At 36.3% G+C, this 17,086-nt stretch overlaps 1 protein-coding gene across 6 annotated transcripts in view; it reads left to right on the top strand.

Annotated features, from left to right (window-relative positions):
- Nucleotides 1-16,337, top strand: part of LOC127864613 (zinc finger protein 436-like) — a 165,797-nt gene extending 149,460 nt beyond the window's left edge. For 3 of the 6 annotated variants that reach the window (XM_052404405.1, XM_052404404.1, XM_052404403.1), the window contains exons 2-6: nt 5,694-5,877; nt 6,114-6,270; nt 7,047-7,763; nt 10,122-10,340; nt 15,368-16,337. In XM_052404405.1, the coding sequence (XP_052260365.1) occupies nt 5,788-5,877; nt 6,114-6,270; nt 7,047-7,763; nt 10,122-10,340; nt 15,368-15,999 (1,815 nt within the window). In that variant the 5' untranslated portion in view covers nt 5,694-5,787 and the 3' untranslated portion in view covers nt 16,000-16,337. Of the gene's footprint in view, nt 1-5,693; nt 5,878-6,113; nt 6,271-7,046; nt 7,764-10,121; nt 10,341-15,347 lie in introns of all 6 variants that reach the window. The other 3 variants (XM_052404401.1, XM_052404402.1, XM_052404407.1) reach the window with 2 other exon arrangements.
- The last annotated feature ends 749 nt before the right edge of the window (nt 16,338-17,086 follow it).

The following is a 17,086-nucleotide window of genomic DNA, read 5'->3' as shown; positions in this document are numbered from 1 at the left end:
ATCTTTATGACATTTGGTCAGAATGTTTATCTTGATGAAATCTGGGTTGGGATTGTATTTGGGTCATCTGGGGTCAAAAACTAGGTCACTAGGTCAAATAATAGAAAAACCTAATTGTGTAGACAATAGAGGTCACAGTTTTCATCCAATCTTTATGAAATTTGGTCAGAATGTTTATCTTGATAAAATCTGAATTGGGACTGTTTTTGGGTCATCTGGGGTCATAAACTAGGTCACTAGGTCAAATAATAGAAAAACATTGTGTAGACAAAAGAGGTCACAGTTTTCATCAGATCTTAATGAAATATGGTCAGAATGTTTGTTGAAATCTGGGTTGGGATTGAATTTGGGTCATCTAGGGTAAAAAACTAGGTCACTAGGTAAAAGTTAAAAAAAAACTTTTGAAGACAGTAGAGGTCACAGTTTTCATCCAAACTTACTAAAATTTGGCCAGAATGTTAATCTTGATGAAATCTGGGTTCGGATTGTATTTGGGTCATCTGGGGTCCAAAACTAGGTCACTAGGTCAAATCATAGAAAAACCTAATTGTGTAGACAATAGAGGTCATAGTTTTCAATTGATCTTAATGAAATATGGTCAGAATGTTTTTGTTGATAATAACTGATTTTGGATCGTATATGGGTCATCTGGGGTCAAACATAAGGTCACAGGGCCAATGCTAATAAAACCTTGTGTAGATGAAAGAGGTCACAGTTTTCATCACGTCTTAATGATATTACGGTAATTAATGAAATCTGGCTTGGGATTGTATATGGGTCTGATAGAATTTAAGTTGATGTAGCAAGGTTAGTCAGGTGAGCGATTCAGGGTCATCATGGCCCTCTTGTTCCCAAATACAGGTTTTTATGTCCCCCACTATAGTAGTGGGGGACATATTGTTTTTGCCCTGTCTGTTGGTTGGTTGGTTGGTCTGTCTGTCTGTCTGTCTGTCTGTTTGCGCCAACTTTAACATTTTGCAATAACTTTTGCTATATTGAAGATAGCAACTTCATATTTGACATGCATATGTATCTCATGAAGCTGCACATTTTGAGTGGTGAAAGGTCAAGGTCATCCTTCAAGGTCAGAGGTCAAATATATGTGGCCAAAATCGCTCATTTTATGAATACTTTTGCAATATTGAAAATAGCAACTTGATATTTGGCATGCATGTGTATCTCATGGAGCTGCACATTTTGAGTGGTGAAAGGTCAAGGTCATTCTTCAAGGTCAGAGGTAAAATATATGTGGCCCAAATCGCTTATTTTATGAATGCTTTTGCGATATTGAAGATAGCAACTTGATATTTGGCATGCATGTGTATCTCATGGAGCTGCACATTTTGAGTGGTGAAAGGTCAAGGTCAAGGTCATTCTTCAAGGTCAGAGGTCAAATATATGTGGCCCAAATCGCTTATTTTATGAATACTTTTGCGATATTGAAGATAGCAACTTGATATTTGGCATGCATGTGTATCTCATGGAGCTGCACATTTTGAGTGGTGAAAGGTCAAGTTCATCCTTCAAGGTCAAATATATGGGTCAAAATTGCGCATGTAATGTCACTTCTGCAATATTGAAGCTAGCAATTTTATATTTGAAATGCGTGTGTATTTCAAGGAGCTGCACATTTTGAGTGGTGAAGGGTCAAGGTCAAGGTCATCCTACAAGGTCAAACATCATATAGGGGACATTGTGTTTCACAAACACATCTTGTTTTTCCATAAATTGTAAAGCGACCCTGGCCCCCTAACTTTGTGAAATGAGTCGCAAACTTCTGAAAGTTGTGAAAAAAAAGAGTCTCAAATCTGTCAGGACCCTCACTCTACTTTGGGGGAAGGGGTCCGCAGCCCTAAGAGGTGGAATTTTACGCGGCGTTTCCCTTTTGGGGGGATTTTTTTACTTACTCTCTCATTATTTCATTTGTACATGTTTGCACCATATTCATTGCATTTTTCATTATTTAGTATGTTTGAAAAGATTAAATTGAAATAGAATTGAGATATAATAATCATGAGACACATCTTTCTATTAAAAAAAATTTTTTTTTTTTTTTTAGGGGGAATTTTTCCCCCCAAAAAGGGAAAAAAGTATACTTTTCAAGTGGGGGACTGCCGCCGAAATTCGGCGGCAGATTTGATAGATTGAGGGCCCTGTTTGTAAAAATTGTATAATTCAGTTTGTTAAGAATAAGTATAGTAAAAGCATGTTTAAAACTTGCATCATGTTAAAATGTTGTTAAATAATGCATTAAAATATTATTTTCATTGTTTTGACACTTTCTTTCAACACATAACCACTCACAAAAAAATATTCTGACTGGTAAACTCTATCTAAAACCATAGAAAAGCCTTACTACTGTCAATATCTTGTCTTGCAAATGTAAAATATTAAAATATTCAAATTTTATTTTTGAATTGTAAAATAGCCATTTCTGACAGTTTAAAGCCCAAAAAGTCAAATTTTCACAGTTGAAAATGGCCGTTTTTGTCAAGTATAGTGGCCTTACTAGATTTATGAAATGTTCGTGTCAAAATTGTGAAATGGCCGTTCAAGGCCATTCTCTTAGATGGAAAAAAAGCTCTAAAGTACACGTAGTACCTACAAATTTCCAATTGAAGGTTTCCAAACAAGATTAATGTTCACGAGAGTTCTCAAGAGTCCTGAGCCATTGTCCTTTTTTTAGCTCATCTACTTTTTGAAAGAAAAAAATTAGCTATTGTCATCACCTGAGTTTTGTGTTTAATGTATGTCCACTTTTCTCATAAAGTATCAAAGCTATTGCATTCAAACATGGCACAATTACTTACTATCATGAGGGGATTGGGCAGGCAAAGTTAGATAACTCTGGCTGGCATTTTGACAGAATTATGTGCCCTTTTTATACTTAGAAAATTGAAAATTTGGTTAAGATTTGTGTTTAGGTCCACTGTATTCCTAAAGTACCAAAGCTATTGCTTTCATACTTGCAACAATTACTAACTATCATAAGGGGACTATGCAGGCAAAGTCATGTAGATGTAACTCTGACTGGCATTTTGACAGAATTATGGCCCCTTTTATACTAAGAAAATTTAAAATTTTGTTAAGTTTTGTGTTTTGGTCCACTTTACTCCTATAGCGTCATAGCTTTTGCTTTTAGACTTGGATCACTTGCTAATGTAACTCTGACTGGCATTTTGACATAATTATGGCCCTTTTTGACTTAGTAACTTGAATATTTTGTTAAATTTTCTGTTTAGATCCTCTTTACTTCTGAAGTATCAAGGCTATTGCTTTCAAACTTTAAATACTAAATCTTACTAAATTGTATCATGAGGGTACTGTACCTGGCAAGTTGAATTTGACCTTGACCTTTGAATGACCTTGCTCTTAAGGTCAAAGAATTAAAATTTGCTTAAATTGTCATAACTTCTTTATTTATGATCAGATTTGTTTCAAATTGTGACAAAACAACACTTATCTGACATACCACAATAGACTCCACCCAAACCATTCCCCACGCCCCACCCCAGAATCTCCCCCCCAAAAAAATAAATATTTTTTCCCCATTTTTTTCTTATTCCCCCTCAAACAATTTTTTTTTATAACATGGTTAAAAAAACACAAATATTTATTTTTAATATTTTATTTTTGAAATTTTAAAAGACTGTCCAACCATTCCACCCATGAACCCCCCCCCCCCCCCCCCATTTTATACATATTTTTTTATGCCTCTGGTAGGGTGGCATATACTAGCAGTTGAACTCTCCGTCAGTCTGTCCGTCCGAAAACTTTAACATTGGCCTTAACTTTTGCAATATTGAAGATAGCATCTTGATATTTGGCATGCATGTGTATCTCATGGAGCTGCACATTTTGAGTGGTGAACGGTAAAGGTCAAGGTCATCCTTCAAAGTCAAAGGTCAAAAATAAATCCAAGGGAAGTAACAAGCTTTAAAGGGAGATAATTTCTATTTATCATTTGGCAGGAACAGATCATTTTTACAAGTGAAGTAATATTTTTTAAAGGTATATAATATAAAAAAAAATACTATTTGTTTATTGCACTAATGCAGATTATGTTCGGAAGCTGGGGTATTTCGATACTTTTACTCTTGTAAAAATCGGCACTGAACGTTCGGTCAGACGAAAGCCAACCGAGCATTTCTACGGGTTTGAGAAGTGTTTTCTTGTAGTTTATGTTGGCAAGTAATTTTTTTCATTTGTCGTCATTTTTCATCACGAGCCAACAAAATGGTACATAATTTACAAAAATCGACCGCCATTTAGGCACTTGTTGATGTAGGTGATTTTCTTGTGTAAAGAGATACCTACCTTGTATATATATATATATATTATGTTATATGAGATTTTTTTTTTGTCAAAATGATAAAAATGTTGTTTTATGACATTTTAATAGTGTTAAAGTGACTTGGCCACACGCCCAAAACCTGTGGTCAGGGGTGTGATTTTTCCGCGGATCCGCGGATTTCCGCAGATCAGGTTGTCCTGGATGTCACTTCTGAGATTTGCGTAAATTCGTTTTAAGAAATGTGGGGGAGAGGGGCTACCACCGATTCCGCGGACGTATTTCATAAGCGGCCCGAAATATCCGCGGCCCGCGAAATCTCTCCGCATTTTACACTGGTAGATTCTGCCTAAGCATTTTTTAAACTAACCATATAATTGGCTGTCCTTTCCCAATCTTCCAATTAAAATCGTGTTCTTAAAATGCGCTCAAATCATTTGTTTGCAAATGGCACCGTTGTGAAGAGAAAATTAAGATTATTGAAATAACAAATAGTTATCGAATAAACGACTGACATCACCTAGTCTGATAGGAATAATGAAATGTGTTTGTAAAAAAAAAGACTACGTTTTAGATACAAGCAACACATATTTTGTTAAGAAATGTGCCCACTGAATTTGTGTCACGGAAACCAGTGTTTGCAAATTGGAGTTTAGTCTACCCCCGAAGTAAAACAATTTAGAAGAGTATCGTTCGAACATAGAAATATACAAACATGATTTGATTTATATGTCTGTGGGTCTGTGTATAATCAGATTCATATGCATATTCTGCTTTATTATGTTTGTCACGCTGTTCAGTTTACTGAAATAGCTTTGAACTGAGTGAAGATGTGAAATGCAAGATATTGAAAGGTAAACAAATTAAATATATTAATTTAACTCAGTTAATATATCATTAACACCAGAAGAACACTCAAGTGTGTTTGTTTATATTTTAGGTTTGTCATTGCGTTATGCGCGCCATTCGCGTAGTCAAAATCAGTCAACATAATTTTCCTCCCCTCTGACTTTGCCTCAATCCTACCCCTGGTGGTTAAAGTGGGCATATTGACTGAGAAGATAGTTTTCAGTAGTCATTTTAATTGGGAGGTGGAAAACAATATTCACTTAGTAAAACGGGGCCCTCAATCTATCAAATCTGCCGCCGAATAGATGTGTCTCATGATTATTATATCTCAATTCTATTTCAATTTAATCTTTTCAAACATACTAAATTATGAAAAATGCAATGGATATAGTGCAAACATGTACAAATGAAATAATGAGAGAGTAAGTAAAAAATCCCCCCAAAAGGGAAACGCCGCGAAAATTCCCCCTCCTAAGGGCTGCGGACCCCTTCCCCCAAAGTAGTGTGAGGGCCCTGTAAAAGTTTATGCTATATTATATATTTTAATTTTCAGATAACCAATTTAAAATTTGAAGAAACACTCACCTTAATACCATCAGGCTTATTAATATTTAACTCAAACATCTGAGCACAACCAACATCCCAAGATGGCAACACCCGACATGGACGTCATCAAAGAGGTGCCTGGTTACTGCGTTATACTGAAGGCCGTCCTAAAGTCTCAGATTCAACAACTGGTAGGTTTGCGAAATCTTATGTCTTTGGATAAAGAAACATCACATTTTTATTAATATTAATGATTATGTCTTAAATGTATGGCAAATCCTTATAAAATTTAAAATAGGATCAGTTTGTTAGCATTGCATTGCTGTGGCTGAAAATGCTGTCATATGATCTACTAAGGAATATGTTGTGAAACAATTATCTTTATTAGCTTGCAATCAGTGTTACCATTTAAAGTTCTTGTTTTCAGATTGAACAACTTGCAAGTGCCACCAACGAGGAGTCGATCATCCTAACAGCCAGTGTGGCTGATGGAACCCTGAGTCATCTCGGCTCAGACGCGGCCAAAGGCTTCCTGGAAGATCATGAAGACGTCAAGTCCCAGTTCCTCGGCTTCTGCTTAAAAAGTAAGTATTGGCTGTTTTTAGCTCTACTGGCCGAAGGCCTAAAGAGCTTATGTCATGGCGTGGTGTCAGTGCGTGCTTGCGTTAGACTTTTTCTTGTTTACGCGATAAAGTCCACAGTTTTCATCCGATTCATTTCAAACTTGTTCAGTGTCTTTATATAAATGAGGACTCAACCCCTTTTGAAAATGGGTTACATCAGAGTAAAAAGTCCAGAATGATCTCCCCCTGAATTTGAGAGAATTGTGAAATAAGGCTTGTTAGGCAATTAAGTCCACAGTTTTCATCCAATGATTTCCCAACTTGCACAGTGTCTTTATCTGAATGATGAGTCAAACCCTATTGAAAATGAGCAATATAGGAGTTATGAGTCCAGAATTATCACCCCTTGAAATTGAGAAAAAAAATCAGTTTTTTAATGTGATAAAGTCCATAATTTTCATCCAATTCTTGGCAAACTTGCACGGTGTCTTTGTATCGATAAGGACTGAAATAGCTAGTAGAGCAATTCAGGCCCTCATGGGCCTCTTGTTTGATGATCCTTTTTAAAATAATTATATTTGTGTGTCCATGACTGATCAGTATTTCTGTCAAAACAAATTACCTAATATATAACCTGCACAACAGTGTAATCAATATGTGTATTGGTCTGAAACTTTATTTGCAATAAATTGTTTTTTTTTTCCAGAATAACATCAACTTATTTTTGGTGATTCAATTTCATTTTGACTTACAATTAGTATATATATGAACCTTATACAATTTGTGTTTCTCATCAGGCCACCACAAGAGGAAGCAAGAGCAGGAACAAAGGGATAGGGAGGAGGAAATGAGGAAGGCACAAGATGCTGCAGCTGCAGCCGCTTCCTTAGTATTGCAGCAACAGCAAGCTCAATCGATACAGTCCATGAGCTCCATGGGTTACATGCCCCCGAGGGGACCAATGCCTCGTTTCCAGGCCACAGCCCGATCACCGTGGCAGCAGTTTCGGCCTCCAGGGGTAGGGTTGCGACATCAGCCATATCCAGTGACCCGCCCCATCCGAGCAGAAGCCTCCCCAGTCAGATCTCCAATGAAGTCACCCGCCAAGCTTGATGACCAAACGATCATGCTAGAACCGGACAACGAAACCTCAAACCAAAGTGCAACTAGTCAGCCATCTTCACCATCATCTCATCAGAACATGAAATCTGAACTGGGAACCGAGGACGCAAACTCTGAATCATCCTCATCACACACCGAGCAGAATCAAGAAGGACTTAGCTTACGAGCAGACTTGTCTAGTTCAGTGTCAGGAGATAACAGTGAGCATAATCCGGACACCAGTGTTAAACTCGAAGCAATATCTGAAGCGGAAATGGTCTTAGAAATCACTGATGTAGAGCCTGGGAGACCTATGCAACCCCAGGATTGGGGCGCTAATGCCATGGGAATGAAATTTGATCCAACTGGTGCTACTGGTTCAAAGGCAGACATGACAGTGCAGCAGGGATACAGTAAGTGCTATGTTTTCTTTTTACTTTACACCATTTTCCACGCTGCTGTATGATTTGGTTTATTTATCTCTTGACTTCTTAATGGGTAGTTTTTAAACTTTCATGTTAAAATGGTGTGTAAATTGTCCGATGAACGAATCTGTATGCATTTGAAAGTTTCAGTCAGCTTGGCAATCATAGACCATGGTATAGCATTCCTTAGTCCATCGTTAGTTTTAACATATTTATTTTTGCTTGATTGCATTAAAAGCCTCAGTCTTAATTTAATGTTATTGATTCCGTGTCCCTGTTGAACCTGCACTTGGCGTTATTGGGGTAGATTTAAAGAACGATCCCTCAGTACCCGTCATTAGTATCCAATTACATGTACGTGTGTAGTAAGCAAGCTGCAAAATTATCTGTCCGCATGTTAATCAAAATAATAGCTGGAGTATATGCTTAAGTGTGACTGTCCAGTGTCCATGCAATGTTAGAGTAACAGCGATATAGATAATTTTTGACCCATGGGGGTAAATACCCCTACTTTTCAAAGCATGGGGGTAAATGGTCAAATTTTGCCTTGCTTGAAGGGTAATTTGCTAAAAGTAAAACAAGAATATAGCCGGGGTACAGACACACTACTTTAATCATGTTAAACACAATAAACCATTAACTATGTGTATTCCTTCACAGTAGTAGGTTTCTTAAAGTGGTTTTTGTTTTTTAACTGTCCTTGGTTTATAGGCCCGTGAGCCACGGAAAAATGTTTTGCCAACTGTCAACAGTTGTTTTGTTAGCGTTTAAGTGTGTCCTTTTTGATTTGAAAACAGAGGAAATTAAATCATTCAGTATCATATACATATACATATGACATAGAGCTTGTGAACACTCTAGAAGTCACATTTTTTGCCCAATCATCATGAAACTTGGTGAAAAGATTGGTTTTATAGATATCTCAGGCGAGTTCGCAAATGGTCTTGATCGGTCAAAAATCATGGCCGCCAGGGGGGGTTGGGCAGTTTTCCTTATGTTACTCGAGAGAAACCTTGTGATTTAACACTATAGAAGTCACATTTTTTGCCTTATCATCGTTAAACTTAGTCAAAACATTGGTTTTATTGATAAATTGCTCAGGTGAGGTTTTAGGATTGGTCTTTGTCTGCCGTCCGTCCACATTTGGTTTGTAAACACTCTAGCATTTACACTTCTCATACATTCTTTATGAAAGTTGCTGAAAGATCTCAGTCAAGTTTGATAATGAGCAAAATCACATAATTAATGCCATAATTATTGCCCTTACATTGTCAAAATTTTCATTATATTATACAACATCTTTGTAAACACTCTAGAGGTCACAATTTTGTTTATGAATCTTGGTCAAAATATTTATTTTTGTAAGCAAAGTTTGATGTTTGGTTAGGAGGGTCAACTCAAAATATAGGTCACCAGGTCAAATCTTACAAAAACAAAAACACTTCATACGCCAGAGTTTTGGTTTGATAATGATGAAACTTGACCGGGATGTTTGTCTGGACAATTTCTTGGTCAAGTTTGACTTTAGGTAAAGATTGAATGAACCGACTCCTCTCAGGTGAGCGAACTAGGACCATCTTGGCCCTCTTTTTATGCCCCCGGTAGGGTGGCATATAGCAGTTGAACTGTCCGTCAATCAGTATGACAGTATGTGTGTATGTCAGTATGTGTGTATGTCAGTCTGTCCGTCCGTCCGAAAAAAACTTTAACATTGGCCATAACTTTTTCAATATTGAAGATAGCAACTTGATATTTGGCATGCATGTGTATCTCATGAAGCTGCACATTTTGAGTGGTGGTAGTTCAAGGTCAAGGTCATCCTTCAAGGTCAAAGGTCAAAAAAACAAAAAATAATAATTTCAAAGCGGCGTTCCCATGAAGCTGCACATTTTGAGTGGTGGAAGTTCAAGGTCAAGGTAATCCTTCAAGGTCAAGGACATCCTTCAAGGTCAAAGGTAAAAAAAACATTTTTTTTCAAAGCGGCGTTCTCATGAAGCTGAACATTTTGAGTGGTGAAAGTTCAAGGTCAAAGTAATCCTTCAAGGTCAAGGTCATCCTTCAAAGTCAAAGGTCAAAAAAATTAATAATTTGAAAGCGGTGTTATCATGAAGCTGCACATTTTGAGTTGTGGAAGTTCAGGGTCAAGGTCATCCTTCAAGGTCAAAGGTAAAAAAAATAAATATTTTTTATCAAAGCGGCGTTCTCATGAAGCTTCACATTTTGAGTGGTGGAAGTTCAAGGTCAAGGTTATCCTTCAAGGTCAAAGGTCAAAAAAATAATAATTTCAAAGCGGCGCAATAGGGGGGATTGTTTTTCTGACGAACACATCTCTTGTATTATTTTCAGACTTGCATGTCTGTGATCACTGCCAGAAGGCGTTCAAGTGCGTGTCTGATCTTGCTCGCCATGTTCTCACACACCAGAGACAAAAAATGTTTGAATGCAGTATTTGTCAAACAAGGTTTACACATAGAATTGCCCTGAAGAAACACAGCCTTGTTCATATGGACACCAAGTGTAAGCAGGACACTGGTCTGCAACAGAGAAGGGAGACCACTTCTAAAGGTTTGTATGCAAATGAGCCTCACTCTGGGACAATGGGGCTTAATGCATTTGGATAAAGTGTCATCCTGGATTAGCCTGCACAATCTGCACAAATTGATTAGACAAAACTTTCCGCTTTTTTGGAATTTTTGTTTAAAGACGGTCTCTTCAAAACAAAAATCCAGTCCAGCAAGAGTGTGGACCCTGATTAGCATGTGTATATTGCATAGTGCTGCAACAATACGCCAAAAACCGTATTGCAATATATTGTCAGTTCAAAAACCCGAATTGCAATATATCGCAATATATTGCTAACTTGTACTAAAATTATAACTTGCCAATTACCCAATAATCCCATAAATTCCAATTTTAAAGCAAATTCTGGTAAATATTTACCATAAATGTGCTCAAGAATAATAAGAGACACAAACATTTGCAAATTTTCTTAAGTATCAAATACATTTTTGCAATTGTTACTATTTAAAGATGTGATGAAATAACGTCCAACCGGGGCGTTTTTCCCACTGAACACGCGTAATTCAGCTGACGTGATGTTCCCGTTTTTATACAACACAAAATACACCCATACTTTCCATGCGACGTTCTACATGTCTGTATAATTTTCGCGCGCTTTTTATTGAGACAAAGGATAAAGCACTTTTTATTTGACGCTATAATATTTTATTGTCGCGTTAGCATTCAAATTTGGAAGCGTGTTTCCGAAATTCGGATTACAAATAATGCTCAAATCAGAATCGAACGAAACATTTACAGCTGTGCGCAATTAATTCAACGATAATCTGTTCAAAAGCATCGAATGAATGCTCCCATGTAACAACGCTACTCCGTATAATATACTTTTTAGAATGCTTTTTTTACGTAAAAAATGATTTACACTGCTTTGTTTTGTTTACCTTTTTATCATTATTTCGGATGGCTTTTCTGGACAAAATGTGAATGAATTTTTGTAAAATTTTCGTACCGGTATGATGAAAATCATATCGCAATACAATATGCGGATTGCGTATTGCGATATATACCGATATACCGGTATATTGTTGCAGCCCTAATATTGCACAGCCTAATCTGATGCAAAACCAAGCATATGCATTAAGCCCAATTTTAATTTAACTATGCATGGAAACAAACAACCATTTTGGTACATGTATATTGGTTATAATTATTGAAGCATAAATGTATTGTAATGTTAAATATTCATATGAAGTATATGAGCTATATAAGTACTACCAAAGTGATAATGAGGTAAAAAATGGGTCAACAAAAGATTAACTTAATACCATCTGATAGAAAAAGTAAAAAAACAATATTGCTGTCACAATTTGATGTTAAAAATTTATAATAACCTGTATTTTTAATTGAAAAGAAGATTTGGATTTGGGAATTAAACCAAGTTTAAGAGTTATTAGATGTAAAATATGACATATACTCATTTTATTAGTAAACAAGGTTTAGGTTAAATAAAAGAAGTTTAGACCATGTCAATGACTATTTAAACAATTGCAATTACCATTCAATATTCAACAATGACAATTACACATGTACTGTTTAGGCAAAGACTGATTATACAACCACTATGACCTTTTTAAGCCATAACAATAACCATTTTAACCATGACAATAACCATTTAAGCAATGACAATAACTATTTAAGCCATGACACTGACCATTTAAGCCATGACAAAAAAACATTTATGCCATGACAATAACCATTTAAGCCATGACACTGACCATTAAAGCCATGACAATAACCATTTAAGCCGTGACAATAACCATTTTAGCCATGACAGTAACAATTTAAGCCATGAAAAAAACCATTTTAACCATGACACTAACCATTTTTGCCATGATACTGACCATTTAAGCCATGACAATAACCATTAAACCATGACTATAACCATTTTAACCATGACACTGACAATTAAACCCATGCCAATAACCCTTTAAGCCATGACAATAACCATTTGAACCATGACCTGGGCCCTCAATCTGTCAAATCCACGGCCGAAATTCGGCTGCATTTCCCCACCACCTCCCCTGAAAAGTATATTTTTTTTCCCTTTTTGGGACAAAAATTCCCCCTAAAAAAAAAAATTTTTTTTATAGATAGATGTGTCTCATGATTATTATATCTCAATTCTATTTTAATTTAATCTTGTCAAACATACTAAATTATGAAAACAGCTATGAATATAGTGCAAACATGTACAAATGTTATAATTAGAGAGTAAGTAAAAATCCCCCCCAAAAGGGAAACGCCGCGAAAATTCCCCCTGCTATGGGTAGCGACCCACTTCCCCTAAAATAGATTGAGGGCCCTGATGACACTGACAACTTCAACCCTGGCAATTATTGATGTGACGATGACAATAACTTTAGACAATGACCATTAAGACAAGGACAATGAACATTTTGACAATTTAAATAACCATGTAGGCAATGTCAATTACTATTTTGCTGTTTAGACACAATTAATCACAGTTTTGATTATGAAAACGAGTATTAAGACAATGACAATAATCATTTAAACAATGATAATTACCATTTTGACATACATTGTAACAATGACTATTAAGCAAATTGTGATGACAATTTTGACAATTGCAATGACCATTTTGACATTAACAATGACCGTTTTGACAATTACAATGACCATTTTGACAATTACAATGACCATTTAGCCCATTCCAATGACAATTGCATTGACCATTTTGACAATGACAATGACTATTTAGACAAAGACTATTTAGACAATGACTATAGCCATTTAATCAATCACAATTGTGACGATAGCAATTACCATTCTCACAATGAATATTACAAATTAAACAATCACAGCTATCCTGTATAGAATTACTATGACTGTTCAGACAACTGCAGTTACCATTTACACAATTCTCACCTTGTAAGGTCAAAGTTCTAAACATAGTCTTGTCCTAAAAAGGATGATCAAATTACAACTCTTACATGTATACTGAGATAGTGTTCAAAATGCAAGAAGCAAGTCATTGGTTGGTTGAAGGTAAAGGTCACATTTAAGGGTTGTAGGAGAGAAATCAGTTCAGCCTTTTTACACTATTTTCCCGAAAAAACAATCAAAACACCTATAAGATGGTTTTATAATTGTTACTGTGGCTTATTTGATATACTTTATTGTCCCCTACCGTGAAACCGGAAGAAACTTATGGATCGCGCTCTGTATGTCTGTCTGTCCGTCTGTCCGTCACACTTTTCTGGATCCTGCAATAACTTTAAAAGTTCTTCATATTTTTATCCACCTGAGCACAACATGCTCATGGTGAGCTCTTGTGATCGCCTGTCGTGTGTCGTCTGTTAACCGTCCTCCGTGGTGCGCCGTCAACATTTGCCTTGTTAACACTCCAGAGGCCACATTTATTGTCCAATCTTCATGAAATTTGGTCAGAGGAATGGTCTCAATGATATCTTAGATGAGTTCAAAAATGGTTATGTTTGCTTGAAAAACATGGCTGCCAAGGGGCGGGGCGTTTTTCCTTATATGGCTATATATATGGCTATAGTAAAATCTTGTTAACACTCTAGATGCCACATTTATTGTCTGATCTTCATGAAACTTGGTCAGAAGATTTATCCCAATAATATCTTGGAAGAGTTTAAAAATGATGCCCGTTGGTTGAAAAACATTGCCGCCAGGGGGGGCGGGGCATTTTTCCCTATATGGCTATAGTAAAACCTTTTTAACACTCTAGAGGCCACATTTATTTGCCAATCTTCATGAAACTTTGTCAGAAGATTTGTCCCACTTATATCTTGGATGAGTTCGAAAATGGTTTTGGTTTCTTAAAAAAGCATGGCTACCAGAGGGCGGGGCCTTTTTCTTATTAGGCTATATATGGCTTTTGTAAAACCTTGTTAACACTCTAGAGGCCACATTTATTGTCCAATCTTCATGAAATTTACTCAGAAGATTTGTCTTATTGATGTCTTGGATGAGTTTGAAAACGGTTGCATTTGCTTGAAAAACATGGCTGCCAAGGGGGCGGGGCATTTTTCCTTATATGGCTACATATATGGCTATAGTAAAATCTTGTTAACACTCTAGAGGCCAGATGTATCGTCCGATCACCATGAAACTCAGTCAGAAGATTTATCCAAATAATGTCTTGGACGATCAAGTTCAAAAATGATGCAGGTTGGTTGAAAAACATGGCCGCCAGGGGGGGCGGGGCATTTTTCCTTATATGGTTATAGTTAAACCTTGTTAACACTCTAGAGATCACATTTTTTTTCCGATCATCGTGAAACTTGGTGAGAAGATTTGTCCCAATGATATCTTGGATGAGTTCGAAAATGGTTTTGGTCGCTTTTAAAACATGGCCACCATGGGCGGGGCATTTTTCCTTATATGGCTATATATGGCTTTAGTAAAACCTTGTGAACACTAGAGGCCACATTTATTGTCCAATCTTCATGAAATTTGGTCAGAAGATTGGTCTCAATGATATCTTGGATGAGTTCGACAATGGTTATGTTTGCTTGAAAAACATAGCTGCCAAGGGGCGGGTCATTTTTCCTTATATGGCTATAGTAAAATCGTGTTAACACTCTAGATGCCACATTAACTTTCCGATCTAAATGAAACTTGGTCTGAAGATTCATCCCAATAATATCTTGGGCGAGTTAAAAAATGATGCCTGTTGGTTGAAAAACATGGCTGCCAGGGGACTGGGCATTTTTCCTTATATGGCTTTAGTAAAACCTTGTTAACACTCTAGAGACCACATTTATTTTCCAATCTTCATGAAACTTGGTCAGATTATTTGTCCCAATAATATCTTGTTATCTCATGTGAGCGACTTTGGGCTCTTGTTTCATAAAACTTGAAACGTGGAAAGATGGCAATATGGAGATTATGCATGTCATTTCATTGTGTTCATACGTCAAGAATTCTGGTTGCTATGGCAACATATTAAAAAAAATCTGAAAATGGTGGAGTTTCACTGGTAGGGGACATCATTCCTTTTTGCAATAGTCTTGTTGTTGTTTTTTCAGAGAGGGTTGTCTGTGATCATTGTCAGAAGGTGTTCAAACGTAATTGGCATCTGACGCGCCATCTTCTAACACACACAGGCGAAAGGCCGTTTGAATGCATTGTTTGTCACAAACGATTTAATCGGAAATGTACTCTAAAGAATCACATGTTGGTCCACACAAGGGAAATGCCGTTTGAATGCAGTGTTTGTCAGAGACAATTTAATCAGAAAGGTACTCTTAATGTTCACATGTTGGTGCACACGGCAGAAAAGCCATTTGAATGCAGTGTTTGTCATAAAAGATTTCATCAAAAAAGTACTCTTGCGCATCACATGTTGGCCCACACAGCGGAAAAGCCATTTGAATGCAGTCTTTGTGATAAACAATTTAGTCAGAAAAGTACACTTATGGATCACATGTTGGTCCACACCGGAGAAAAGCCATTTGAATGCAGTGTTTGTCGTGAACGATTTAGTCGGAAAGGAGTTCTTAAGAATCACATGTGGGTTCACAGAGGGCAAAGTCCATTTGAATGCAGTTATTGTCACAAACAATTTAATAAGAAACATAATCTTCAGCGTCATTTGTTGTTGGTCCACAAAGAAGGCCGTGATTTGTTAAAGTCGATTTCCACAGAAGAGCACCCTTAAGGCTCATAGCTGAGTCCGCATGAGTGCTTTTTGTAAGTGGAACACTTGAGGGAGACAGATATAGAATATGACACCTGAAGTTATGTATTCAAATGTTTATTGTAAAAGTGGCCAAAAAAATGCCTTGCTTGGTTAAAAAAAAAAATCTCTTGATTTTGTGTTTCTTATTTGTCATCAAACACATTTTTTGGTTAAAGAATTTATATCCTCAGTGAAATGTGATCTGTAAAATGTTACTTGAACAAATTGTTATAAAAATGTGTAAACAATTGTGATTTTGTGTTTAATTACTCGATTTATTTGATTTATATGAAATAAATAGTGTTCGTTTCAAAGTTTGGCTTGATTCTTGTGTTTATAATATATTAAGATGTGAAATGTAACACATATGTGATCTTACCATTTGTTTTCTGTTACTTTTTACACCACTTGCACACGTTGGATGAGATTCAAAATGAATGAATGGCTCTTCAGTTTTTGAGAAGCTGTCATTTATTAAGTATAGATAAAAAAGAAATTCTAGTAACGTTTCAAGAGAGTAATTCTTGTTGATATCCACTAGCCTTTTAATTTAAGCAAGTGACCAATTGCTGATGAAAAGTTTAAATATTTAGGGGAAAAGTTGTTTTCACTTACATCCACTAAAAGACTGTGTAGTTTTCTGTACTTTTGGATATCATAATTCTTTCATATAATTTAAATTTCCTTAATCTTCTACCTATCCGGAATACAACACTTAAGTATGGTAACAACCAAAAACTGGGCAGTTTTCTATATAACTTTGATCTCTCATCACTTGCATTTAAAAAATGTATCTGATTTATTTAAGAGCCGTTTGTCTGTGAGTACATGTATTACCAGAATTTGTATAGTGGTATGTCTGACCACAGCATGTTCGTACGCAACGACAAATACCATTTAGACAATCACAATGGCTATTTTTGCAATGACACTTACATTTTAGACAATGTTCAAAATTCAAGGTCAAAGTTCAAAACATAGTCTTGGGTCTAAAAAGGATTCTCAGGTAACAGAACTTACTGAGTGTACTGAGAAACAGTTGCAAAGGCAAGAAGCAAGTCCTTGG

This window comes from Dreissena polymorpha, chromosome 1 (assembly GCF_020536995.1).
Source record: "Dreissena polymorpha isolate Duluth1 chromosome 1, UMN_Dpol_1.0, whole genome shotgun sequence".
Lineage (NCBI taxonomy): Eukaryota > Metazoa > Mollusca > Bivalvia > Myida > Dreissenidae > Dreissena > Dreissena polymorpha.
The sequence above is the reverse complement of the archived record's forward strand: the minus strand, read 5'-3'. Positions and strand labels throughout refer to the sequence as shown.